The sequence below is a fragment of the Sciurus vulgaris genome, assembly GCF_902686455.1.
Source record: "Sciurus vulgaris genome assembly, chromosome: 6".
In the NCBI taxonomy this organism is placed as follows: Eukaryota; Metazoa; Chordata; class Mammalia; order Rodentia; family Sciuridae; genus Sciurus; species Sciurus vulgaris.
The window spans coordinates 149,335,955-149,359,263 of record NC_136466.1 but is presented as its reverse complement, the minus strand read 5'-3'; the positions used below and the strand labels follow the sequence as shown (position 1 = coordinate 149,359,263).

The 23,309-nt window shown below is 31.5% G+C and overlaps 1 protein-coding gene across 4 annotated transcripts in view; it reads right to left on the bottom strand.

Moving 5' to 3' along the window:
* Window positions 1-342: 342 nt before the first annotated feature.
* The window catches only part of CDH9 (cadherin 9), a 154,973-nt gene continuing 132,006 nt past the window's right edge, over window positions 343-23,309 (bottom strand). Inside the window, exons 6-12 of one of the 4 annotated variants that reach the window (XM_079145496.1) lie at window positions 21,984-22,171; window positions 20,673-20,926; window positions 9,232-9,368; window positions 8,690-8,811; window positions 4,600-4,717; window positions 4,264-4,515; window positions 343-1,655 (exon numbers count right to left, since the gene is read on the bottom strand). In XM_079145496.1, coding sequence (XP_079001622.1) covers window positions 1,168-1,655; window positions 4,264-4,515; window positions 4,600-4,717; window positions 8,690-8,811; window positions 9,232-9,368; window positions 20,673-20,926; window positions 21,984-22,171 — 1,559 coding nt within the window. In that variant the 3' untranslated portion in view covers window positions 343-1,167. Of the gene's footprint in view, window positions 1,656-4,263; window positions 4,516-4,599; window positions 4,718-8,689; window positions 8,812-9,231; window positions 9,369-14,082; window positions 14,205-18,286; window positions 18,382-20,672; window positions 20,927-21,983; window positions 22,172-23,309 lie in introns of those variants that run through there. The other 3 variants (XM_079145497.1, XM_079145499.1, XM_079145498.1) reach the window with 3 other exon arrangements.

The window sequence follows — 23,309 nt, the reverse complement described above, 5'->3', positions numbered from 1 at the left end:
CACTATCATATCCTTTTTGATTTCTTTTTTCTGCACATCCTTAGCTCTTTCAATATTCCCTCAAATATAATAACTCTGAGCCACAGTAAAATAGTCAATTATTAAATACCCTATAGTTTGTCAATTTCATTTTAAATTATTACCCAAGGCCCCCTAAATATTTCGTGAATTGTTTGATCAGAGCCCCCTCCAAAAAACAAAAACAAAAACAGAGGAGAGATTAAGACTTTTCTCATCTACATAACATCACTGACACTTCATTTACTCTCAAATACAATCCACCAGTTGATAGACTTGCAAAAAATTTAGTTTATTTTCCACAACTATATATTTGTGTATATATATATATTTATGTATATATAATACTTTATATTTCGAAAGTATCTCATATTCTTCCATGCGTAGACTTCAGAGGTTCAATAAACATTTGTCAATATTTAAGTAGTTGAAACAGCAAATAACAAATCGTACCAAAGGTCCTTTATAATTCCACCTCACTTTCGTACCAAATCCCAAGCAGTAATTTCTTAACTGCTTTTTCCCTGAGAAAATCATGTTTTACACTTAAAGATGTAAAGCATTTATGTCTTAAGTGAGATCAGAACTGCCCCCAGGAATTAAATAAAATGAAATTTATTTTATAAATACTAGTTTATTTCAAAAATACAAAAATATAAATATACATTTATAAAAATATGAATGAATTAACACAAAGACATTCTTCAACTAAATAAATATGGCAGTAGTAGTCATTCCTATTTCGTCAGGGATATATATTTTCTATATTATTTTACAAAGCAGTTGCACAATGTTTAATTTAATAGTAAAGGTGACTGAAAGTCAGTTAAGAAAACATTTATAAAGTTCTTATACCTAAGAAAAGGCACAAAAAGCCTTTTAAATATTTTTTATTGATTATTAATGTGATATAATTTCCTTTGAAGGTTATTAGGCAAAGAGGGTGAACTGGTTATTATTACTGTTTTAAAATCTATATCATTCATATTCATTCACGGAAACTTACTGGTTAAGCAAACCCTTACTAAGACAACACCTACGTATTGTTTGTAATTTCGATTTTTGAAAAATTTCCTCCAAAGAGGAGAATGCAGGCCACTCATTCTAGTAACAAAGACAGTTCCACTAATATTAAGTCATACGATATGCTTAGTCTCGGTCACTGTCATCACCCCCATACATATCAGCCAGTTTTTTAAAACGAGGACCCCAGTCGCTCAGGTAATCATAATCCTGGTTACAATCAGCTGTGAGAGACTCTAAGGAACTGAGCGAATCCGCGATGGAATCGTTCCCCTCATAGGCATAAGTGGCCAATGAATCATAAGGAGGTGCACTTGGGTCTGAGTCGTTCTCTTTTAATCTTCGATGGATAAAATCTTGCACATCAATATTTTCCCATAGGGGCACAGTCCTCCTTATCTGAAAAATAGTTTCAGGCATTACATCTCGCCTAAGTTTGCTGTCTTCTCTTGCTTCTGGATTCCTTAATGTGCCAATGTCAAAAGCCTGTGTGTCTTCTTCCCCACCGCCTTCGTCATTGTAGGTCACGATATTATCCCGGACATCATCCTTTGAAATTATGAGAGGTTCCTTTTTCCTTTGTCTCTTCAATGCAGCAAACAGCACGACTAAAACTATTTATAAAATATGAGAAATTAGTGAGTTTTCATGATGCAAGGTAAAATACAACCTACTTTAAAGTGTGGAAGTTTGTGAGACTGATTGGATGGATATCCTATATAAGCACAGAATGTCTTGGGCCAATGGATGGATATACTACACTGATAAAAATAAGATAACACAGTGTCGATTTATATTCAAGACCTATGGGCCTCTGATATTAAATGAACATGTTCAGTGTTAATTATTACATTTAACCAACTAAAATTATCTAACACATCACTCCTCTCGAATGCATGTCTGATTCAAAATACAAAAATGTTAAAGCACCAATTGTTTTTATCTCAAGAGAATTTGAGCAGACTTTGAATATTTTCTTAATGACTCAAGGGAGTATGTACAATCATTTACTCATCTATAGATGAATATATGCTTGTATTTGCATTATAGTCTTATATTATGTGTGCATGTATTTACATATACATATAAATATGCATGAACTACTGGTTTAATCCTATTCCAAATTGGATTATTTTAGTACATTCTTTTAGTGGTCTGGTTTGAAGGCCTGCTTAAAATCTGAAGAAAAAAAACAAAAACAAAAAAACAAAACAAAAAAAAAACTCCAAGAATTACATTATTATATTTGAACTTAAGCACATCTTTAATTTGTTCTCTCAACTGTTTAAATTGTTCTGACTAAATTCGTGATTCATCAGACTGCCAAAGGGGTATCAGGAATGAAAACTTTTATAAAGCCCTGCTGTAACATTTTAATCCTGCCCCCAGTAGCATAGAGAGAAACTAAGGACTGACTGCATTTCTTCAAAATTATCCAGACAGATCTGAAGCATTTCCCATTCTGTCCTAGAAAGAGCTAACTTACTTAAGTATAGAAATGTAGTAACTATGTCTGGCTATTACTATAAAGACTTCTAATAACAACAAGAATGTTTTAGTAATTTTTATAATGAAACCTGGATTACAACCATAATATTAAATAATAGGAAATCATTCCACATTTAAGTAATATATTGGGAAGGAGAAAAATAAATGTGTCTTCTATATTACTCCATGAAGAATGGTAACAGTTTTTTTTTTTTTTCCAGAATAATAATAATAAATTTCTAGGATTTCTGAACAGCAACAAAATGTTTTAAATAATTGTATTTGAATATATTTGGTAGATGTTTTTGTTATATCATATGTACATAAATATCTTTGTGTGTATACTACATTAATACAGAAATTTTAAAAATGAAATTGCAATGTATATATGTATAAATGTGTGTATATATATATGTACATTTACCTTATTTTAAGTTAGGAAAGTAGAACTGTCTAAGCTATGAAATCAGTAACAACTAAAAGGGTAAGCCAAATTTAAATCTCCACAGGGCTACAAAAATATTTTACAGAGGAGTTGAACTTTCTAGCATCAGGTGGAGTTAGGAATTGCTCATGTTGATGGTGGTAGTGCCTGTGTTCTCAACTTGGAGAAAAATGTTTTTTTCTAGATAGTTGGATCATCTTAACTGAGACAAATGTTTTCCTCTCACTTTCATCAATTCCCCAATGAAGTCCTGCAAGGATATCTGGCCAAAGGGATTTCATCCAGATAGCTTGAAAGGATTTGCAATAAAAAGAAGCCAGCATATATGAGCATTAGAATATAAATTTGGCTTGCTCTCCTGCCCTAAGCATAAAAATTTTGGATGAATATTTGATGGATATATTTTTTTGGAGTGTTTTGCAGTGGAACAACTGTTTAATTGAATTAAATCGTTGTACTGTTAGGGTATGCTCAAATAAAACATTTGCTATTGGAAGCACAACTTTATTTAGAAAATATTGCAGGGTAAGTAACCACAGGATCACAGTGGTATTTTAAAAACTAAATTTTAACTTTTTAATTTGGTGTACTCCATCTAAATATAGCAAGTTTTATGGGGAAAATGTCTTATTTTGACACCTTTAATAAATTTTCCAATTAGACCTCATATAACGTGTATGTATGTATGTATATATATATATATATATATGTAATATTATTTGTAAAGATAAGACAATCTTCAGTGTTGAGAATAACAGAAAAGAGAATTCTAAAGTAAACTCACCTGTTCGAGTGCTGGTAAAAAACACTTTCTAAAGAGTGACTTTGGAATGTTACATAGCCATTCTGTAGAAGGATTAATGTTTTACCTTATAAAGTTGATATGAAGATAAGATCAGTTTATTAAATCAAATGCCCTTTGCAAAGTGACCATTGTCAAAGAAATAACAGTTAATGCCATAAAATATTTTAAAAATATGTACTTAGCACATGTCATATATTTGTTTTTACCATTTTTATGAGTGCACTGTAACTATACAGGATAGTGGGCTTCATTGTGACATGTTGATACCTGCATGTAACATAATTTACTCCATTTCCTTCCCAAGCATTTTCTCTGTTGTTGACCTCTCGAACACTAGAACTAACCCCACAGACAACAACTGGAATTATTTTTGCTCATTGAAAAACTAATTTAATAAATGTGAAAAGCCTTCACCATTAGCTCTGGAGAGCACTACTTTGTGCACAATTCTGCATTCCATAAGCATTCAGGGGGCATAGCTTACTGAGAAGTATGAGGACACACAGCAGGATGGCGATGACAGCTCCGGTGCTCAGGCCAGCTGAGAGGACCAAGGCCTCTGCATTGCAGGACTGCATGTTCCCTTGATTGTCGCAGGCACACACCCGAATAGTGAGTGTGCCAGTGCTGCTCTGAATAGGATAATCATTGTCAAAAATTAAAATTGGCAGTAGGTAGGTGCTCATTTTGTTGCGACTGTATCCGTCTTTGCGAGTCATAATTCCTGCTGTATTATCTGGGGGGAAAGTTAAAAATATTTCACACTCTTGTAGTTTTCCTTCTTAAGGTTTCTAAAAAATCATTTTAAAATTTTCTATACCTTTATTGTCTACAATGGTAAAGTTCGGATTGAGGGGAAATTCTGGCACTGGTTCAAAGAAGAACTTGTGACCTCGGGGAGGGTCATCTTTGTCCATGACACTGACAGTCTGAATCAGCTGAAAGTAAAACAAATGCAACAAACACATGTGTTTAACTAAACAGAACAAAAAGCAACTCTTTCGTTATTACAAAATGTTTTAAATCCAGTGTTTATGCTTTGAATTTTGAATATGTCACTAAACTTAAACAAAAAAAGGCCTTTCTAGTAAACTATGCCAAGGTGTTTTTAATGGTTTTGTCTAAGCTAACATTTAATTAATTTAAAAAAGTCCATCTATTATTAGTTTTCAGTGCATCTGAATGCTTGTCTGCCTCCTTGCCACTAAAGCAATGAACTTTAAAGAAAAATGTGCTCATTTCAATAAGAATCATCTTTTGTCCTCTTGTAAAACACCAATAAAACACTAATTTTAATAGTATTTTGTTCCTAACCCCTTTCCTCCACTAGAAAATATTTTCTCAAAGGAATAAATCCTAAGAGATTTCTTTTAAAAATATAACTGTTTACCCCATCCACTACTACAAATCAAGAACACTACTGATATGTTTCCAGACAAGTGAACTCTTCATCACATAGGATCATAAAGAAAAAGATTTTACAGCTATGGGCATCGTTACAACATATTGCATATTTAACTCAGATTGCTTGCTTTCCTTTTAATGTTATTTGCAAAGACAAATACATAAAAAGAAACGCTCCTCAAGTACCATAAAATCATTGTGGAAGTTGCAAAATTAGGACCCTGTTAGCTGAGCCCATAATAATTCTGAAGTGAGCCATAAAGGAAGATGGAGCAGCAAACACTAGATTGGGGGGGGAAATCCCATTGAGAACTTCATAACACAAAAGGCAATAAGCTACACATCAATGTTCTGTTTTCCTAGTTCTGGGTCTGCCATCTGTGTGATTTGAAATTGCACTGAATTATGCTTACTTTCAGTTTTCTCTTCTAGAAAAATAAACAGCTGCACTACTTCCAGGTATACTTGTCCAACATTCTGTGGCAAACAGTTATTGAATTTCCTGATAATTTACACATACTTTTAGGTTTTGTGTACCTACTATAACCATACCAGCTGCCTACTCACTAGTCAATACTCTTCTACTTTAACTTGATATTACATATAATTTCATTCATTTTATTGACAGATTAACTTGTGACCTTGTGTTTCTTCATATAATTGATGCTTCTGAAAGTGCACGATTATTAATACCAAACTTAATCATCTTTCTCCCCTTAGAAAATTGGAGCACAACATTTAAAAAATCATTTAACATTTAGTATTCTTGCTCAAACTCCTTAGCCTGAATAATAATAAATCTTATTTGTAGAACTCTTCTTAATCATTAAAAAAATTGGTCCTTTAATTCCATGACTCATGTTCTTGAAATGATTTGATGGGTTTTGTATTTAAGAAGTACATTTTATTTTTACCTTTGTGGATTTAATGAACCAGTAAGACTATATATTAAATAACTGTAATTATTATCAACTGTCCTTTATATCCAATGTTAGTATGCATTATGTCAATAACACATGAATCAATAAAAGCCTGCTAATACATAAATGAATCAAGAATACCTATTGGCTAAGTTAGGCTCAAAAAGATAAATTCCAGTCCTAAATCATATTACCTGTAAATGTGATCATATTTGGAACAAGGCTTTTTGCAGATGTTATCAAGTGAAAATGAGTTTTTACTGGAATAGTGAGGGCTCTAATCCAATGACTGCAGTCCTCAAAAAAATAGACAATTTTGAATACAGAAAGATGTACAGTAAGAATACGGTGCAACGATGGAGCTTGCAATTGGATGGATTGCAGTCCAAGCTCCAAGGAATGCCACAGCATTATGATTACCACAAGTAGCTTGGAAGAGTTAAGGAAGGATCCTCTCCTAAAACCTTCAGAGAGAGCTTAGCCCTGTTGGCAGATCAATATTGGACTTTAAATCTTCAGAACTATGAGAGAAATTATTCTGCTATTTCAAATCATCTAGCAAATGGTAACTTTTCATGGCAACCCCAAGGACCTAATACAAATGTGAAAATTCAAAAAAATGCATACATTTATGAGAGAATGTTCAGCTTAAATGAGTTCAAAGAAATTCATACTAACCTCTTATGAGATATTTAGAAGTTGGCAGACATTTAAAATCTAGACTCCAAGTAAATAGGCAATCATAACTGTTTGGCAGAAGAACCATTTAAATAATGATATATTTGGAAGATATTTGATAGCATCTCTTAATAATTTGTAGATAAATTTATTTATTTCTACTTCAAAGATTATAGCAAAGGAAAATTATAGTAGGAAGTAAAAAATGTAATGCACTATAGTATTCATTATAATGCTCTGTGAAAGAATAAGATTTTATTGATAAAGTTAATATCCATTAAGAGAAGAATAGTTTAATAAGTTTATTAATGTGCAGACATGCTACAAAAATTAAACATCAAACAAAAATAATCATCATTGAACTGAGAATGTGGTCATTACCATGTACCAAAACAGAAAAAGAAAAATGATTTCCAATTGAAAACAACACGTAATAAAACTATGTGAAAAAGAACAAAAAACTTCACTTTATTTATATATGTATTTATTTTTTTTTATGTATTTATTGATTTATGTTTGACAAATCTTATTATGTTGCCCAGACTGGTCTCAAATTTGAATCCTCCTGGTTTAGCCTCCTGAGTAGCTAGGATTACATGCATAAGCTACTATGACTGGCTTCAATTATATTTTTAGAATGTATGTGGAATGTGGAAAGTAGCTTCATCTTACCAGACTGCCAAAACAAAATGCCACAGACTGTATGGCTTATACAACAGAAATAAGTTTTCTCACAGTTTTGAAAGCTGGAAGTTGGAGATCAGCTTGCCAACATGGTTGGCTTCTGGTGAGCACTCTCCTCCTGCCTTGCATTTTTTGCCTTTTCTCTGAGTCCTCACATGGACTTTCTTGGGTTCATGAGCTCAGGGAGAGAAAGACAACATGAAATCCCTGGTATCTCTCCTTATTCATTATATCAGACCATTCATTATATCAGATCAACACCTCTCATGACCTCACTTAACCTTAATTATTTCCTTAGAGACCCTTTCTCCAAATGCATAACCGCCACATGTGAATGGGGTGGGGAGTGAGGCATAAATATCCAGTCTATAGCAATCTCAATTGGAATAAAAGAGAGTTTTCCATTTTATTTTCTACACTTAAATAGACATGATGAAATTGTTGATGATTCTTACCATTTGCCTATTTCTGCCTTAAAGTAAGAATTATTCAATTAAAATTATTGTAAAATGCTGTTTCAATAAAAAATGGGCATATTCTGCATTTCTTTAAACTACTTTATATATTTGAAACATTACTTTGTAATAGGAATTTACATCTCATTAACAAATGTTTTTATTTTGATAATATGAAAATTATAAATCACAAATATCACTTAGATCAAAACAAAAATTTCAAATTGAGCTATTTAAAGTAACAAAATGTGAACAATAAAATAATTATCAATATTTTCTCTAGTTAAAAGAGAAAATTTTATTTTTATACTTCACATTTATCTAATAATTTACTTTAGTACTATGAGTGTATGTAACTCAGCATTAGCCTAATTATGAATCCAAATATGAACTTGTATGTGGTATTCTTTATATGCCTGGTATATTAATTAAAGCATATAATTTTTTCTTTTGTATTATATTTATGATAAAAATGAGTTTAAAAATAATTTTGTTAAATCAAGCAGAAGTAAATAAGGGGCAAAGGAGTAGAGTAGCATGAAAAAAAAATCATACCAATAAAGTAATGTCATCTGCCTTCATAAAGAAAATATTCTTTTAAATTTATAGTAATTTCATTGGGCTGGAGTTGGGGCTGATGGTAGAGTGCTTGCCTGCATGTGTGAGGCACTGGATTCGATCCTTAGGACTGCATATAAATAAATAAGTAAAAACAAAAGATCCATTGACAACTAAAAAAATTTTTTAAGTTTATAATAATTTTATTTACCTGCCCAGGTTTTGCATTTTCACAAACAAACGTTTCATAATACATGGCAAATTCCGGAGCGTGGTCATTAATGTCTAGAATTCTGATGAAGACCGGAATATGGCTACTTTGTTTGGGATTATCTGCAACAAGAATGTGTAAGATTTCAGACTCATTTACTCAGTAAAACCACTTGCCCATTTGTAGCTTAGCAACAGATCATTTCTGTGGTATTCACTTTCTCAGTTGATTGCTGATGAATATATCAACTCTCTTATATGGTCCACATGGAAAGGACAATAAAAAGATGAAAATATTGAGAATGTAGGACTGTGTTTTCATAGACTGGTTAAAAATTCCTATGAGATTAGATTATATTTATATCCTACTCTAAGGTATGAAAAATAAAATTTGAAATGAGTAAATGATTCTATAATACTTAAAATAATTACTAAACCCCAAACACTTGAAATCATTCTTCTATGGGAGAGAGTCTATTTAGGCCATTACCTGATCACTTCAGTAAAAGACAATGCATTCAGATAGATGTGTTCAGAACTTACTTATTTCCGTGGCTGTAACAGTGATGTTGTGCCAAGGGGATGATTCCCGGTCAAGGGGCTTCAGAGTAAAAATAGAGCCATTTTCTGAGTGGATACTGAAAATTCGGTCCATGTCAGTATTCCGATCAACAGAGTACCTGGCAGGAAAGAGACTTATAAATACAGGCATTATTTTAAGATTATTAGTTCTTCCAATATTTCTTAAAGTTGTAGGTAATTTCCACAATGATATGACAAAGACATGAAATATAAAGTACTGATGACTTTATTGAATCTTTATCTCATAAATGATTTGATATAATTGTTTACAATATTACTACTGTATTAGTATGCACACTGAAGGCACTATTTATACTCATGAATCCTGCGGCAGCTATTAATTGAGTTATTGTCACTTGACTCAGTTTATCTTAGTATTTAATATATATAATAATCATGTTAAACTAGAGTCAATATCATTGAATAAATGGAATATACTATAAAACTTAAAAAATATGAACATGTGTACAAAGAGTGAATATATAGAAGGATATCATAAATGCCTTTCTATTCAATGACTTTCTATTCAAGTAACATCTCAGCTGAATCAAAGGTCTTCCTCCAATCTATGCCTCAACCTCTTACAAATAAAAATCACATCTCACAATACCACAGAGTTCTGTGATTTTTTCATTAAGGCTGGATATGGCAGATATCATCTTAAGCTTTGTTTCACTCTGCGATTGGCAAAATAATGTCTCCTTTCCCAAAGAGTTTCATACCCTAATCCCCAGAAACTGTGACTATGTTATCTTACATAGCAAAAATAACCTCATTGTTGTGATTAAGGTTGAAAACACTGAGATGGGAGATTTTTTCTCAATTATAAAAATGAATCTAATATAATCGTAGGAGTCCTTGAAAGTGGGAAGTCATAAAAGTGGTTCAGGAAGATGAGACAAGGAAGAGGAAATATTTGAGGGGACAAGGAGGACTCATAGTGAATAGCTTTGAAGATGGAGGAACAAGTCATGGAATGAAGGCAGGTGGTAGAGTCTGCGAAGAATCTTTACACTGACAGTCAACAATGAAACAGCAAACTTGCCTCCACAACTGCAAGGATTTGAAATCTGTTAGCAATCAGAATGAGCAAGAAAACATTTCTCTCTTAGAGTCTGTGGAAAGAAATATGATCCTGTCTACAACTACACATTTACTTATGGTCCGGTGAGGTGCATACCATGCTTGTGACCTATAGAACTAAAAGAAAACAAATTTATTTAAGCCATTAGTTTTGTGATATGTTCTAATGGCAGAAATAGAATATTAATATACTGTCCTAAAGTCTTTTTTTAGGTCTGTCTTAAATTCAAGATGGTTGTTAGATCCAATTTTGTTATGCGCTACTAGTTAATATTTTTATATCTATCTGAGATTTCTGTTACTGAGTTAGCAAAGGATCCAGATAGGAAAGACCGTTTGTCAAGCACAAACATTCACATGAATCATGTGTGGTTCCCAGTAAAATATGGTCGATGGGTTGATGGTACATCTCATTGGTAAAGTACTTTCCTAGTATGCATGAGGTCTTGGATTTGATCTGAAGATTGCAACAACAAATCTAGAATTTGCATTAGTAGTTCGATATGGTAGCTGGATTCCACATTTTTGATAAACTGAGGTGAATTCTATATTGGACGAAGCTTTACATTCAATCATAGCCCATTGCATAAACGGTTAGAACAGGACAGAAGAGCCATGAAGGACAGAGACCATAATAATCAACATCTAGTTCAGTTCTCATTTTTATGTGTACTTTGTTAAAGTTATTTAACAAAGCATTCCCTTTGATCTACTGTATTAGATAAATTAAGTTCCTGATCATGAATCTGTGTGAGTCACTATCTGACACTAACTTTTAAAAACTTTAATAGTAAATTTTTAAATGATTCTAAACTCATGGTGTATTGTCAATTTTCATATTATTGGATAAAAACATGCTTATTTAAATTCTATGGATTTTTGTTTGAGTTGTTTTAATAAAAGATTTGGTCTATTATTATAAGACCTATGCTAAATTTAAGAGATCCAAAAGAAATTTCAGATCTGAAAATAATTTTCACAGTTTAATGTTCTTCATGAAGGTTCTTACCTAATTTATGTTCTGCTAAACTATGTAAAATGAATTTTTGAAAGTTATAAATATTGCTTCAGACACAGTATTTGGTCCTATGCAAAATATATTGTGTTTCATCCCAAAGGCAGAAACTTTATAAAAAGTTTTTATAGTCTCAGATTTCTCTGTGTACTTCCCTCCTAACTCATGGAAACAGTTTAATCACTTCCTTGTCCTTTGGAAGAAGTGCAATGGGTGACAGAAATACACAGAAAGGGTAATGCCTCCTCAATTTTTCAAAAATCACTTTAATTTTCCTACATAATAAGAATTTGGGAGAATAACACAAAACTGATTTGATTTACAATCATCATTGAAGAGTAGATATAATTCTAGAATGGGAAACAATAAGGAGTCACAGGACAATTAGAAATCTTTATATTAAAAAAACATGTGAAAGTGGATAAAGGAAACAAAAGGTATGTAAGATTTTGCCAACAATTCTGTCACACAATTATCCTCAGTAGATCTGATTTTTAAAAAAATTTACCAATCCACTAAAGTTGAGGATGGCAGTTATTTAGAAGTGTGTATTTTTAATCTTTATTGATGAATTGTGCTAAAATTAAACAAAATTTTGAGTTTTTTATCCATAAGTTTCAACACCCTAAAATTTAGTTCATAATGTGGACTTTCCTTACCTTTGGGATCAAATCTCTATTACAAAGTATTTAGGGGGAAAAAAAGAGAAAGTTATTGTAACATTAAATAATGCTTTATTTTCCTTAAATACATCGAATTCTATTTATCAGTAAAAGCAACTTTAAATGCACACAAAGAAAGCAAAGAACAGGACCACATCTTGTGTTGTTGAATGAAGCAATTACAGTATCCGCTATAGGTAAGTCTCTCCATTGTTGGAAAGGTCAACAGTCGACGATTATCTGTTTCTGTCTGAAGAGATCTTGAACTTTTTTTCCTACAGTTTTTGTTAAGATCAAAAAGAAAAGTAAAATTTCCTTTTGTCCCCATGGTTACTTTCCCTAGAGATTAGCATGGGATTCTGTGAGGAAGGAATAAACAACAATTCTAACAGTATGAAAGTCAAGGTTTGACTCTCCTGTAGCTTACTAGGATCAAAACAGATCTGAGTTTCTGGCTTTCCGAGGTTTAACCTTGAAAGGCGCATGAAAGGAGCTCCTTTTCAAGTTAAGAATTCATGAAGGAAAATCACTTTAACAATTTAGAAAATAGCTTACTTTTTATCATAAACATTGCAAACTTCCAGGTCTATATTTAGCAATTTTCCTCAGTGCAAATGATGCCTCACGATTTGTCAAAAGCCCAAAGTAATTTTCTTTTATTTAGCAGCCAAGTTCTATTTTCAACACAGAATAGGAACATTCTGGTTTACCTATTAATAATAAATACATTGGATTATAACAAACCACCAGAAAGAGCCCGATAAACACTTAACACAGAAGAAAAGCTATCTCTGTGTCCTAACAAATGGCCCATAATAGCAGTAATATATTATTGATTTCCATACACTGAATGCTGAATGGTAAGTTACAAAAAAAAAAAAAAAAAAAAAAAAAAAAAAAAACCCTGGCATAATTTTTTTTGGTGTATGAATACCTTCTCTAGAGAGAGGATCCAATCATTGAGTGACAAATAAGTAAAAAAAAAGGCAAAGAGAAATGAACCTGTAACTGAACTCTAGATTACATTTTTGTCTGGTTTCCATTTTTATGTTCTACCATTAAAAATCAAACACATATCAGATCCCTGTATTTTTTCTACTATAAAATTAAAAGTAAAAACTAAACTGAATTAAGACAATAGAACAAATCAGCAATATGCTGTATAGGTAGCGATAGCATTATATTTCCTTTACTGGATTCAAGTTACTTCTTTTAATAAGACAGTACAGTTAAAATATGGATCTGCTTATTCTATTCCAGCTACTACTTTCCAGAAATGAATTTTCCCCAGCTGAGAATGATGAAAACTTTGTTACCCTTCAAAAAATGAACATTGGTTATACACTGAAATTCTCATTTATTTTTCTTTAATTTTTATTTGCTCTTTTTAGTTATACATGGCAATAGAGTCTATTTTGACATATTTACACAAACATGGAGTACATATTATTCTAATTAAGAGCTCAGTCTTATGGATGTACACAATGTTGAGATTCACTGTTGGGTATTCACATATGTACATAGGAAAGTTATGTCAGATTCACTCCACTGTCTTTCCTAATCCTATCTCCACTGCCCTTCGCTTCACTTCCCTTGGGTTAGCTTTGATATATCAGAGAGAATACTCAATTTGATTTTTGGGGAAATTGGCTTGTTTCACTTAGCATGATAGTAACCAGATCCATCTATTTATTGGCAAGTGTCTTAAAGTCATTCTTCTTTATGGTTGAGTAATATTTTATCTATATATAAACTACATTTTTTTTTTACCATTCATCTGTTGATGGACACCAAGTTTGGTTCCATAGCTTAGCTATTATAAATTGAGTTGCTATAAACATTTATGTATCACTGTAGTATGCTGATATTAAGTCCTTTGGGTACCAAGGAGTGGTATAACTGGGTCAAATGGTGGTTCCATTCCTAATTCCATTCGGATATTGCTTTCCAGAGTTTTTATACCAATTGGCAATCCTGCCAACAATGTATGCATGTATCCTTTACCCCACATCCTGGCCCACATTTATTATAACTTGTATTCTTGATAATTACCATTCTGACTGGAGTGATATGGAATCTCAGTGTAGTTTTGATGTGCATTTCTGTAATTGCTAGAGATGTTGAACATTTTTTTCATATATTTGTTGATTGTATTAACTCAAAATATTCTTTGCTGAGTATAGTACTGTTATTATAGAATTACTGTTACCCTCTGGAAAAAAAGCAAACATATGAGAAAAGCACCACTATATATAAATGCTTTTATGCACATATTTCTATTTATGTTGGAATCATATACATTTTATCGAAGCATAAATAAATTCCTTGCCAATAACTTTGTTTTGTTACTTTATTTTGGACAGCAGTAGAAAAGGATTTCTACTAAAAAAATCATTGAACTTTAAATATGTTATGCATAAAATAGGTGTGAAGTGAAGCAAGATGTTCTTTGAAAACTTGTAAAGGATAATCAACTCTGCAGTTTGGGAGATCTATGCTAACTAATGAGGTGAAGCAGAGGTGACAACAGCTGCTAATTGTAACAAAAATCTCATGTTTCAAGTAGCAAATGTATTTCAGAAAATATGTTTGATAGACAGATATACTGAGTGGGGGGTGATGAGAATTTGTTCCCAACATTTTCTGAAAAAAACGTGTATCCCCATGATGCAAATTATAGCCTATTTTTGCCCTGGGGACCAGTCATCTTTCTAAATTGCATTAGACAAAGCAAAGAGTTCCACATGGACTGTGTTTGTAGCTCAGTGATACAGCACTTTCCTAGCTCATGGGGGCCCTGGGTTCAATCTCCAGCACCCTCCAAAAAATACCATTGTTTCATCCCTGTTGAATTATCACAGATTTTTCCTCACACTATATTAGGAGTTCTAAAGTGTTTTTTGTTTTTTGTTGTTTTTTCTATACATTTACATGCTAATACCATTCAGACCATAGTGTTTTTTTTTTTTTTTTTTTTTTTTGAGGGGTATAGCATTTTATATTGACAGAATCAGTATTACAATTTAAGAAATATAATTTGAGATTGATTTGTTCTTTTAATATTTTTCTTTGCATAACAATTTCTTAGATTTACAGGTAAAACTACTTCTCATTGTTTTTTCTCCAGGATGTGAGTTCTCTTCCCAAAGCAAATATTTCCAGGAGTACTATAAATTTAAAATGGAAGATCCAATTGTTAATACTGTGAAACAAGAATACAGATTTAACTACAGGTCTTTTAGACCCAGAAATTTACTTTTTAAATATACCTTCATGAAATTATCATATTTAGGTAAATATTTTATATATATAACTTATATATGCAAAATATATATGTAATCTATGAAACCTACATATGTAATCATGTATAGTAAAAGAAACTATAGATGTAATCTCTATATATTAAAATGTATAATCTTATATATAGCATTACATGTAATATATAATGTATATAATCTCCAAGCAATCTGAAGTTTTTATCAATAACATATTATTGACATAGTACTATGTTATTTTCAAGACAAAATTTTACTGAGTTTGGGGGGATATAAGTGAATACACAATTTAAAACATACATAGACTAATGAACTCAATGGTATAAAAATAAGAAAACAGATTGATGAATTGTTTGCATGATGGGATATTTAATAGAAGGAAGTAAAATAACACTGGAGTAAGAGAGAATTTCATAGGTTTTATTTACTCCAAAATGTCCTGTCTCCTAAAATGAATTGCTACAATTGAAAACAACAGGGACAATTTTAAAGATAATTTTTCATTTTACTTTTGACAAAAGTAGAATAATAAGGGATGGATTTTTCCATACACACTAAACATCAAAAAACAGACAAAATGTATGAAAACAATGATTGTTAAAGAGCTGAACATCTAGAAACCAGTATAGCAATTGCTAAGAGAAGGAAGAAAGGAGGTGAGTTCTAATGTCCACAAGTGGCCTCTAGGTAGGGTTCCTATAGTACTGTAAGAAGAAATCCAGAGAGAGTCTGCCAGTCTCCCTAAATTGTAAAAAGATGCTGAAATTGGAGGTAGACAATGGAGGGTAGATTTGGCAGGGAGTACTTGGGGGGGAAGAGAACAACTGAACTCTGAAGATGGTCCAAATCAGCTCCAGCTGGGTTCCTGTTAGAACATGAATGAGAGTAGGGAACATAACCATGAAGGTAAACTGTCTTATGAATTAGAGATTACAAAATATCAAGTAGGAATACTGGTGGACTATTATGAACCTCCAGATAATTGTACTGTTTGGCATACAGGATGGAAAACTACACAATCCACAGGAGATTGGGTAAACGACTCAATGGAGCAAAACCAGGACTATGTAAGGGCTGCTGAGAAAGCCCAAGAACAGCTTAGTCTAAAAGGACTAAGCTGTTTCAAAAAACTTAACCACATCAGAAAATCTCAAGAATATTAACAAAAATGCAAAGTTAGACAACACTAACCATGGTAAAAGTCACAATGTATTTAATCCAATAAAATTATAGGCATGCAAAAGACAGTAATATTTGAGTGAAAAGAAAAATCTATTAGTTGAACTAACCCAGAAATGACTCAGTCGATAGAATTAGCTGACAGTGATGTTCCAAAGGTTTTTAACTGTGTTCCAGGTACATATGTGCATGTATGTGTGTGCATATACATACATATATGTATATGTGTATAGTATACATATCTGTGTATATCTTAATAGGACTTCTAAAGAATAAATGACAATTACATAAGTTAGAAAAATATTCTGGGTGGATTTAAATTTGATTAAACATTGCAGAAATAATTAAAGAATTCAAATATGCAGTTGAATGTGGTATATATTAAATGACAAAGAGAAAAAGAATGGATAAAAATTACAGCATCAGTGAACAGTTACACATTCATGGGACCTAATAACAACACTTATATTCTCTGAAGGAGAAGATGAGGGGGGAAGATATATTGAATAATCAACACCTAAAATTTTCCAGATTCACAAAAGGTATGGATTCACATATCCAAGAACTTCAGTAAAATTTAAGCAAAAAAGTAAAGAAGTACGCTATTATAAGTCATATTCTAATCAAGTGATTTAAAATTAGTGAAAAACTAAAAGCAGCATGAGAAACAAAATATATGCCACGCAGGAAAAGAAATTATTACAGGGAAAAATATTTACTATACTGTTAGAAAACAAGCAATCTACAATACTGTATTAATCCAAAGTGGCAGAAAATAAGAGGAAATAAAGATGAAACAATCATAAATCAAATGGCAAGAAGACAAACGTAACAGTATGAATGATCACACTATAAATATTTCAATTAAAATAAAGCATATTGAACTGAGTTATAAAACAAGAATATATGCCTACTATTCAAGTCACATTTTAATTGAGAACAGTAATTAAAAGAAAGATGAAGGCCACCTATTAATATCAGACTGTTGCATAAAACACCTAAAGTCATTCTAGTGGAGAAAGCTATATCACTAAAGTGTATATTTAAGAAAAATGTAAAAGTAATATTTCAAATAAATAACCTCAGCTTGTAAGTCAAAGAAACAGGGGAAAAAAAGCAAAGCAAAACAAAACAAAACAAAACAAAAACAACAACAACAACAAAGTACCCACAATGTAAGCAGAAAAAAAAAAATGCAATAATAAAACAAAAGCATTGAAATAGAAATAATGAATGGAGAAAATCAGGTGTTTGAGGTAGTTAACTGTTCTGAATTTGATGACATGATTTGACTAACAAAACATATATATACATATATATATATATATATATGTGTATATAAGTTGCCTGCTGCAGAATTTACTGATGAGATGAAAATATGTCCATGGAAAGGGGTGCTAAGAATTGATAAAGGTTGATAAAACACCTCACCTGGGTAAATGAACAAGTAACTTTGGTGTCATGCAGGAATTAGCATGCCTTTTGCAACATTGATTGACTACCTAATATGCAAATTTAGGAGACTAAGTAGGAAAGATCCACAGACTACTGTTAGACTGAGGTTTCCTTATGATTCAGAAATGTTTAGTGGTCAAACAAAAAGATGATTCAATATCTGAATATATTGAGATGCTGCCATTGTCATCAACTTTTTAACAGTGGGTTATTGTCATTTTAAAAAGTTACAATTATTTAATTTTTAAATGAACATGTAGGATTTCTCTCAAAAACTTTTGTGCACAAAAAATGCTAAGGAGAAATGAAGGTACAACCAACATTGACCACTATTCTTAGAAACCTACCCAAACTACCAAGAGCAGACACTCATTAAGCATTTGTAGTCACTAAGATGGTAAACCTCTAATTCTTTTTAAAAATGGACGGGTATTACCAAGTTGAAAAGTTAGAGAAAAAAACGATAACACCAATCACTAAAAAAAAAAAAAAAAAAAAAAAAAAAAAAAAAAACCATCATTCTAGTGGGACAACCAAATTATCTCTATTTTATCACAAAAGAAACCATTTTATTACAATGTGTTATTTGCATTGTCATATAGACTTTGTAAATTTGAGGATAATTACCAAATTTCTGAAGATCCTTATCAAGTTCCAAATATATATGATTTAAGAGAAAAAAAATGAGCATTAGTTTCTATTTTAGCATTGCAAAGACACAGTATATTTTACACTTATTTACTTTTAATATATTGACATATAGCAGACAAAAAAAATCAATGAGCATGTACCATTTCAATAACATAAACATTCACATTATTTCAGATATGAACATTCTAATACTGATAAATTGATCACAGAAAAACCACAGAAAAAATTTTTCTTTAAAGAATTTTGTTTTAAATAAAATGGAAATTTAACATGACAAAAATATATCTATATGTATATTGTATGTATATTTTTATATATATTGATAACAATATTTTTTCAGAGTATTTTTTGTAAATAATAATTTTATGTAAATTGATAAAAATATTTTAAGAGTAAAATATTTTCTTGTATCAACTAGAATGAATCATATAAAAATAATGTTTAAAGTACAAAAAAATAAAATTTGAAAGCATTTATTTGCTTTTTGTTTTTCATACCAAGGATTGAACCCAGTGTCACTTAACCACTGAGCCACATCCTTGTTTATATTTTATTAGAGACAGAATCTCCTGAGTTGCTTAAGGCCTTGCTAAATTGCTGAGGCTGGTTTTGAACTCGTGATCCTTCTTTCTCAGCCTCCCAAGTTGCTGGGATTACAGGTTTGCACCAGTGAGACTGGCTAACTACTTACTTTTTAAACAAGGAGATTCAGTGAATGATTTTTTACCCAACCTAAAACTAACCAAAATATTAAGTTAATATAAGCTCTGGGTATTATCTACAGATTAAAATTTTATGGACTATTTCTTTGGTACAAAGTTTAACAATAGTGTACTAATGCCAATAACAAAGAGAATCTTTAGATGGGCACAGTGGCATGCCTGTAATCCCAATGGCTTGGGATGCTGAGGCAGGAGGATTTTGAGTTCAAAGCCAGTCTTAGCAACAGGCAGATGCTGAGTAACTCAGTGAGACTCTAAATAAAATACAAAATAGGACTAAGGATGTGGCTCAGTGGTTGATTGCCCCTGAGTTCAGTCCCCGGTACTGGACAAAAAATAAAACATGAATCTTTACCAGAATATATGTTGTGCAGAAACATTACTTTGTGAATTAACACGTTGGGAAAGTCCTAAAGTGAAAACTACTTAATATATTTAGTTGTTAATTTTCTATGTGTAAAGGATGGCATGAAAAAAAATCTAACCAATTATTTTTCTTAACTAAATTTTGAAGGAAAATAGAATCATAGAAATTTTACTAGCCATATATTTAACAGATAAGGTTACTTTTCCACCTCTTCTGTCGTCTCTATCTTCCTCTACAAGTCTACCTATCAGCACCCACCTGTCCTATTCAACTATTTAGGTTTCAATTTTTCCATTCTCCTTAGGAAAATTTTGTAAGAATCATTGAAGTTTCTTGAATTATTAGAGCTTTTAAACAATGAATATAATGTTCAAATATTGGAAGAATATCATAGTCTACTAGTTGCTAGTACTTTAACCTTTCTATTGACTTAAATATCATTATTTCTTTAATAACACCATATTGCAATCAGAATACAATTGTTTATATTTGAAATATGATGAAACAGTACATTGTTTCACCAAACTTTTAATGTAAGTTACTTTTAGTGGCTATTTTTGAGAAGACATAGCTTTAGGAAAAATGTGTATTTCCAATTTCTTTAATCATTTTTACATGAATTTTGATTTAACAAAGAAGGACAATGGACAAGAATCACAACAAAAACAAAGAGATTAAAATCCATGACTAACTCTGGAGCTGGACAGACTGCCTGATTTTTTAAAACCAGATTTGCCACCATGGGGCTAACTATTCAAATGCTTAGTGTCTTGATCTTATCATCTCTAGAGAAATATCATGGTGATATCTAGAATTGTAGGATGCTAATTAAAAAATATACCTAAATTGCTGAGAAGACATTCCCTAAGAGTTTGTACTGTGTGTTTATTTCTGTGATTGACTATACATTGTGCTACATAGTTGTACACCTGGGGAGATGGCTTGAAAATAAGATTCTAAATCTACAAACATAACTCTTCTAAACGCACTTACTTAATTAAGTTGTTCATGGCATCTGGGTCATATGCTGTGACTTGTCCGATGATGCTGCCCTCCTTTACATCCTCATCCACTTCTATCAAGTAGGAGTGTCTACTGAACACAGGAGGCTCATCTGTGTCTTCCACAGATATTTTGATTACAGCTGTGTCTTTGAAAGGTCCCAGGTGTAAGAATCGGGGATCAGGATGAGTGTTACTTGCATCCACTCTTAAAGTATATAACATCTTTTTTTCAAAATCTAAATTCTGAAGTTGGATAAAACAAGAAAAAATATTAGCACATTTTACAAGCCATAACCATAGATGACAACTTCTAGATATAAAAACCTTCTCCATTAATTATACCAACAACTATGTCTAAATAACTTCAACAGTCATTTTTTATACATATATCAAATAAATTAGTATTTTTTCTTTTGATTTAGACATATTTGTACTTACAGGTTTAACTAAATATAATGGAATATGTAAATAAGACTGATTCACATTCAGCAATGTACTTCAGTATTTTTAGGCACAGGTGAATGAAGTATTCTGTAATGGGCATAAATATTTTGTATTATTGGTAATCAAGTTATACATAGTTAAAACCAGAAGAAAGATTGACTGAAGTACAATTTTGTTTATTTTTAAAAGATACTTGTAGTTGTAGATGGTCATAATATGTTTATTTTATTTATTTGTATGTGGTGCTAAGAAATGAACCCAGTGCCTCACACATGCTATGTAAGAACTCTACCACAGAGCCACAATCCCAGCCCATGAAGTAAAATTTTAGAGTAAAATTCTTTATATTTCATTAATTTGAAAGTTAGCTATGAATAGAATATAAAATTAATAGTGACCTGTATTATTCTGTGTAAGGCTTCAAAAGATTCTTTATACTGATTTGAAGATGTAATAAAAACAACATAATACACATACCACTTTTATCTTTTCTTATTTATATAAATAATTACACCTAAAATTATAATATTTTGAAAACTGTGTGAAACAACGGGGATGGCTAGATGCTTATTTTTCTCCCTTAAAGAAAGACTAAACAGGTACTTTTAGTTTGATCCTAGTTTGATCGTTGTTTACTGAAAATACAAGCATTTGAGCTTTTAAACCACTGTATAAGCGTCAATGATAAAGACACTTCACTTCTAGAAGTGAAATCACAACTATGTCCACTTATGTGAAAGGTAGACAGCATATAAAAGATACAGAAAAAATAAATCCAAGACTTTTCTTCCTTTACTGAAAAGGAAGAATAAACCAAAGAGCACTCAAGGGAAGAATGAAGACAGCGAAAAGAAACCTGTTTGACAGTTATAATCCCTTCCTGTGTATCCTTGTCAGTGATGACATCGAACATGTCCGCTCCATCTCCTTCAGCAATACTGTATTGCATCTCAGCATTTTCCCCCATGTCAGGGTCATTGGCTTTTATCCTTCCGAGATGGGTTCCAAGAGGGGCAGACTCAGGAGAACTAAATTGATACGTACCTGTAGATGAAATCAGAACTGCTTTGGCATTTCCTCTTTATATGATAAAACTGTTTCATTTCTTCTCTTTTTTACTTAAATAAATTAATTTTAAATTGGAAGAGATTTCCATTTCATTGAATTTTAAACTGTCAAAATGTATAGATTTATTAAGTTGGGAAAAGAATATATAATGGCAGAGAACTCATATAAGTGAGAAATGTAAGTTTTAGGAAGCTATTTATATAATAGATGGGAAAATCTGATATTAGAATCTGGAATTATTTACTTAAAAGAACATGAAAACCAACTATTTATTGCTTATGTGGAGCTTCACAATTGTTATATATTTCTACATTTTCTACATTGACTCAATTGTTTTTAAAAATGTATTTATTCTTTTATTCTAAATCAGAGATAGAAAAACAATTTTACAAAGATTAATGTCCATCTCCCCCTAGCTATTTTTTGACTTATTTGTTTCAAATTTAACATCTTTTTAGTAGATCATGTTTTGTTTGTGTGTTTCTGTTCTGCAGACCCACCCATTCATTACCTGGCATTCTGTCATTTCTGAGTCATTTAGTTTGTAATTATCTATTCAAGAATCAATAGGAAAAATGGCCAAAAAAATATTAAGGTCAAAAATACTTTTAAAATATTTTTTATGTGTGTAAAAGCAAATGCTCTCCACAGTAATTTAGTCTTCACACTGATTCTTTAATTAACAATAGAGGTAAATTTTCCTTAGGACTGGGTTCAAGAAAATCATCCCGCAAATTTAGGAAAAGGAAAATCCCCAACTAGATATCTCTGACTAGATATTCTTTGCCTTCATAGTCAGAACTCTTTTCAGTGTTTGGTGGTTAAGAATATGAGCTTTTAAGTCCACCTGTATGAACTTAAATTTTTCATTACTGTGCAAGGTAGTTAAATTCTCTGAACTTTCATGACCGTGTTTTCATCTATAAAATGAGAAAGAGAATTATAGCACTTGAATTATAAATTTGTTGGATTACATGAAATTATGTCTGTAATTCCTTCAGCTAAGGATCTAGTCCTTAGCATTTTATTAGTACTATAATAGCTTCAAATATTTGTTAAGCTTGTAGCAGACCATAGAATTACAAAGCAGAAAGCCATAAACAATTTGTCAATT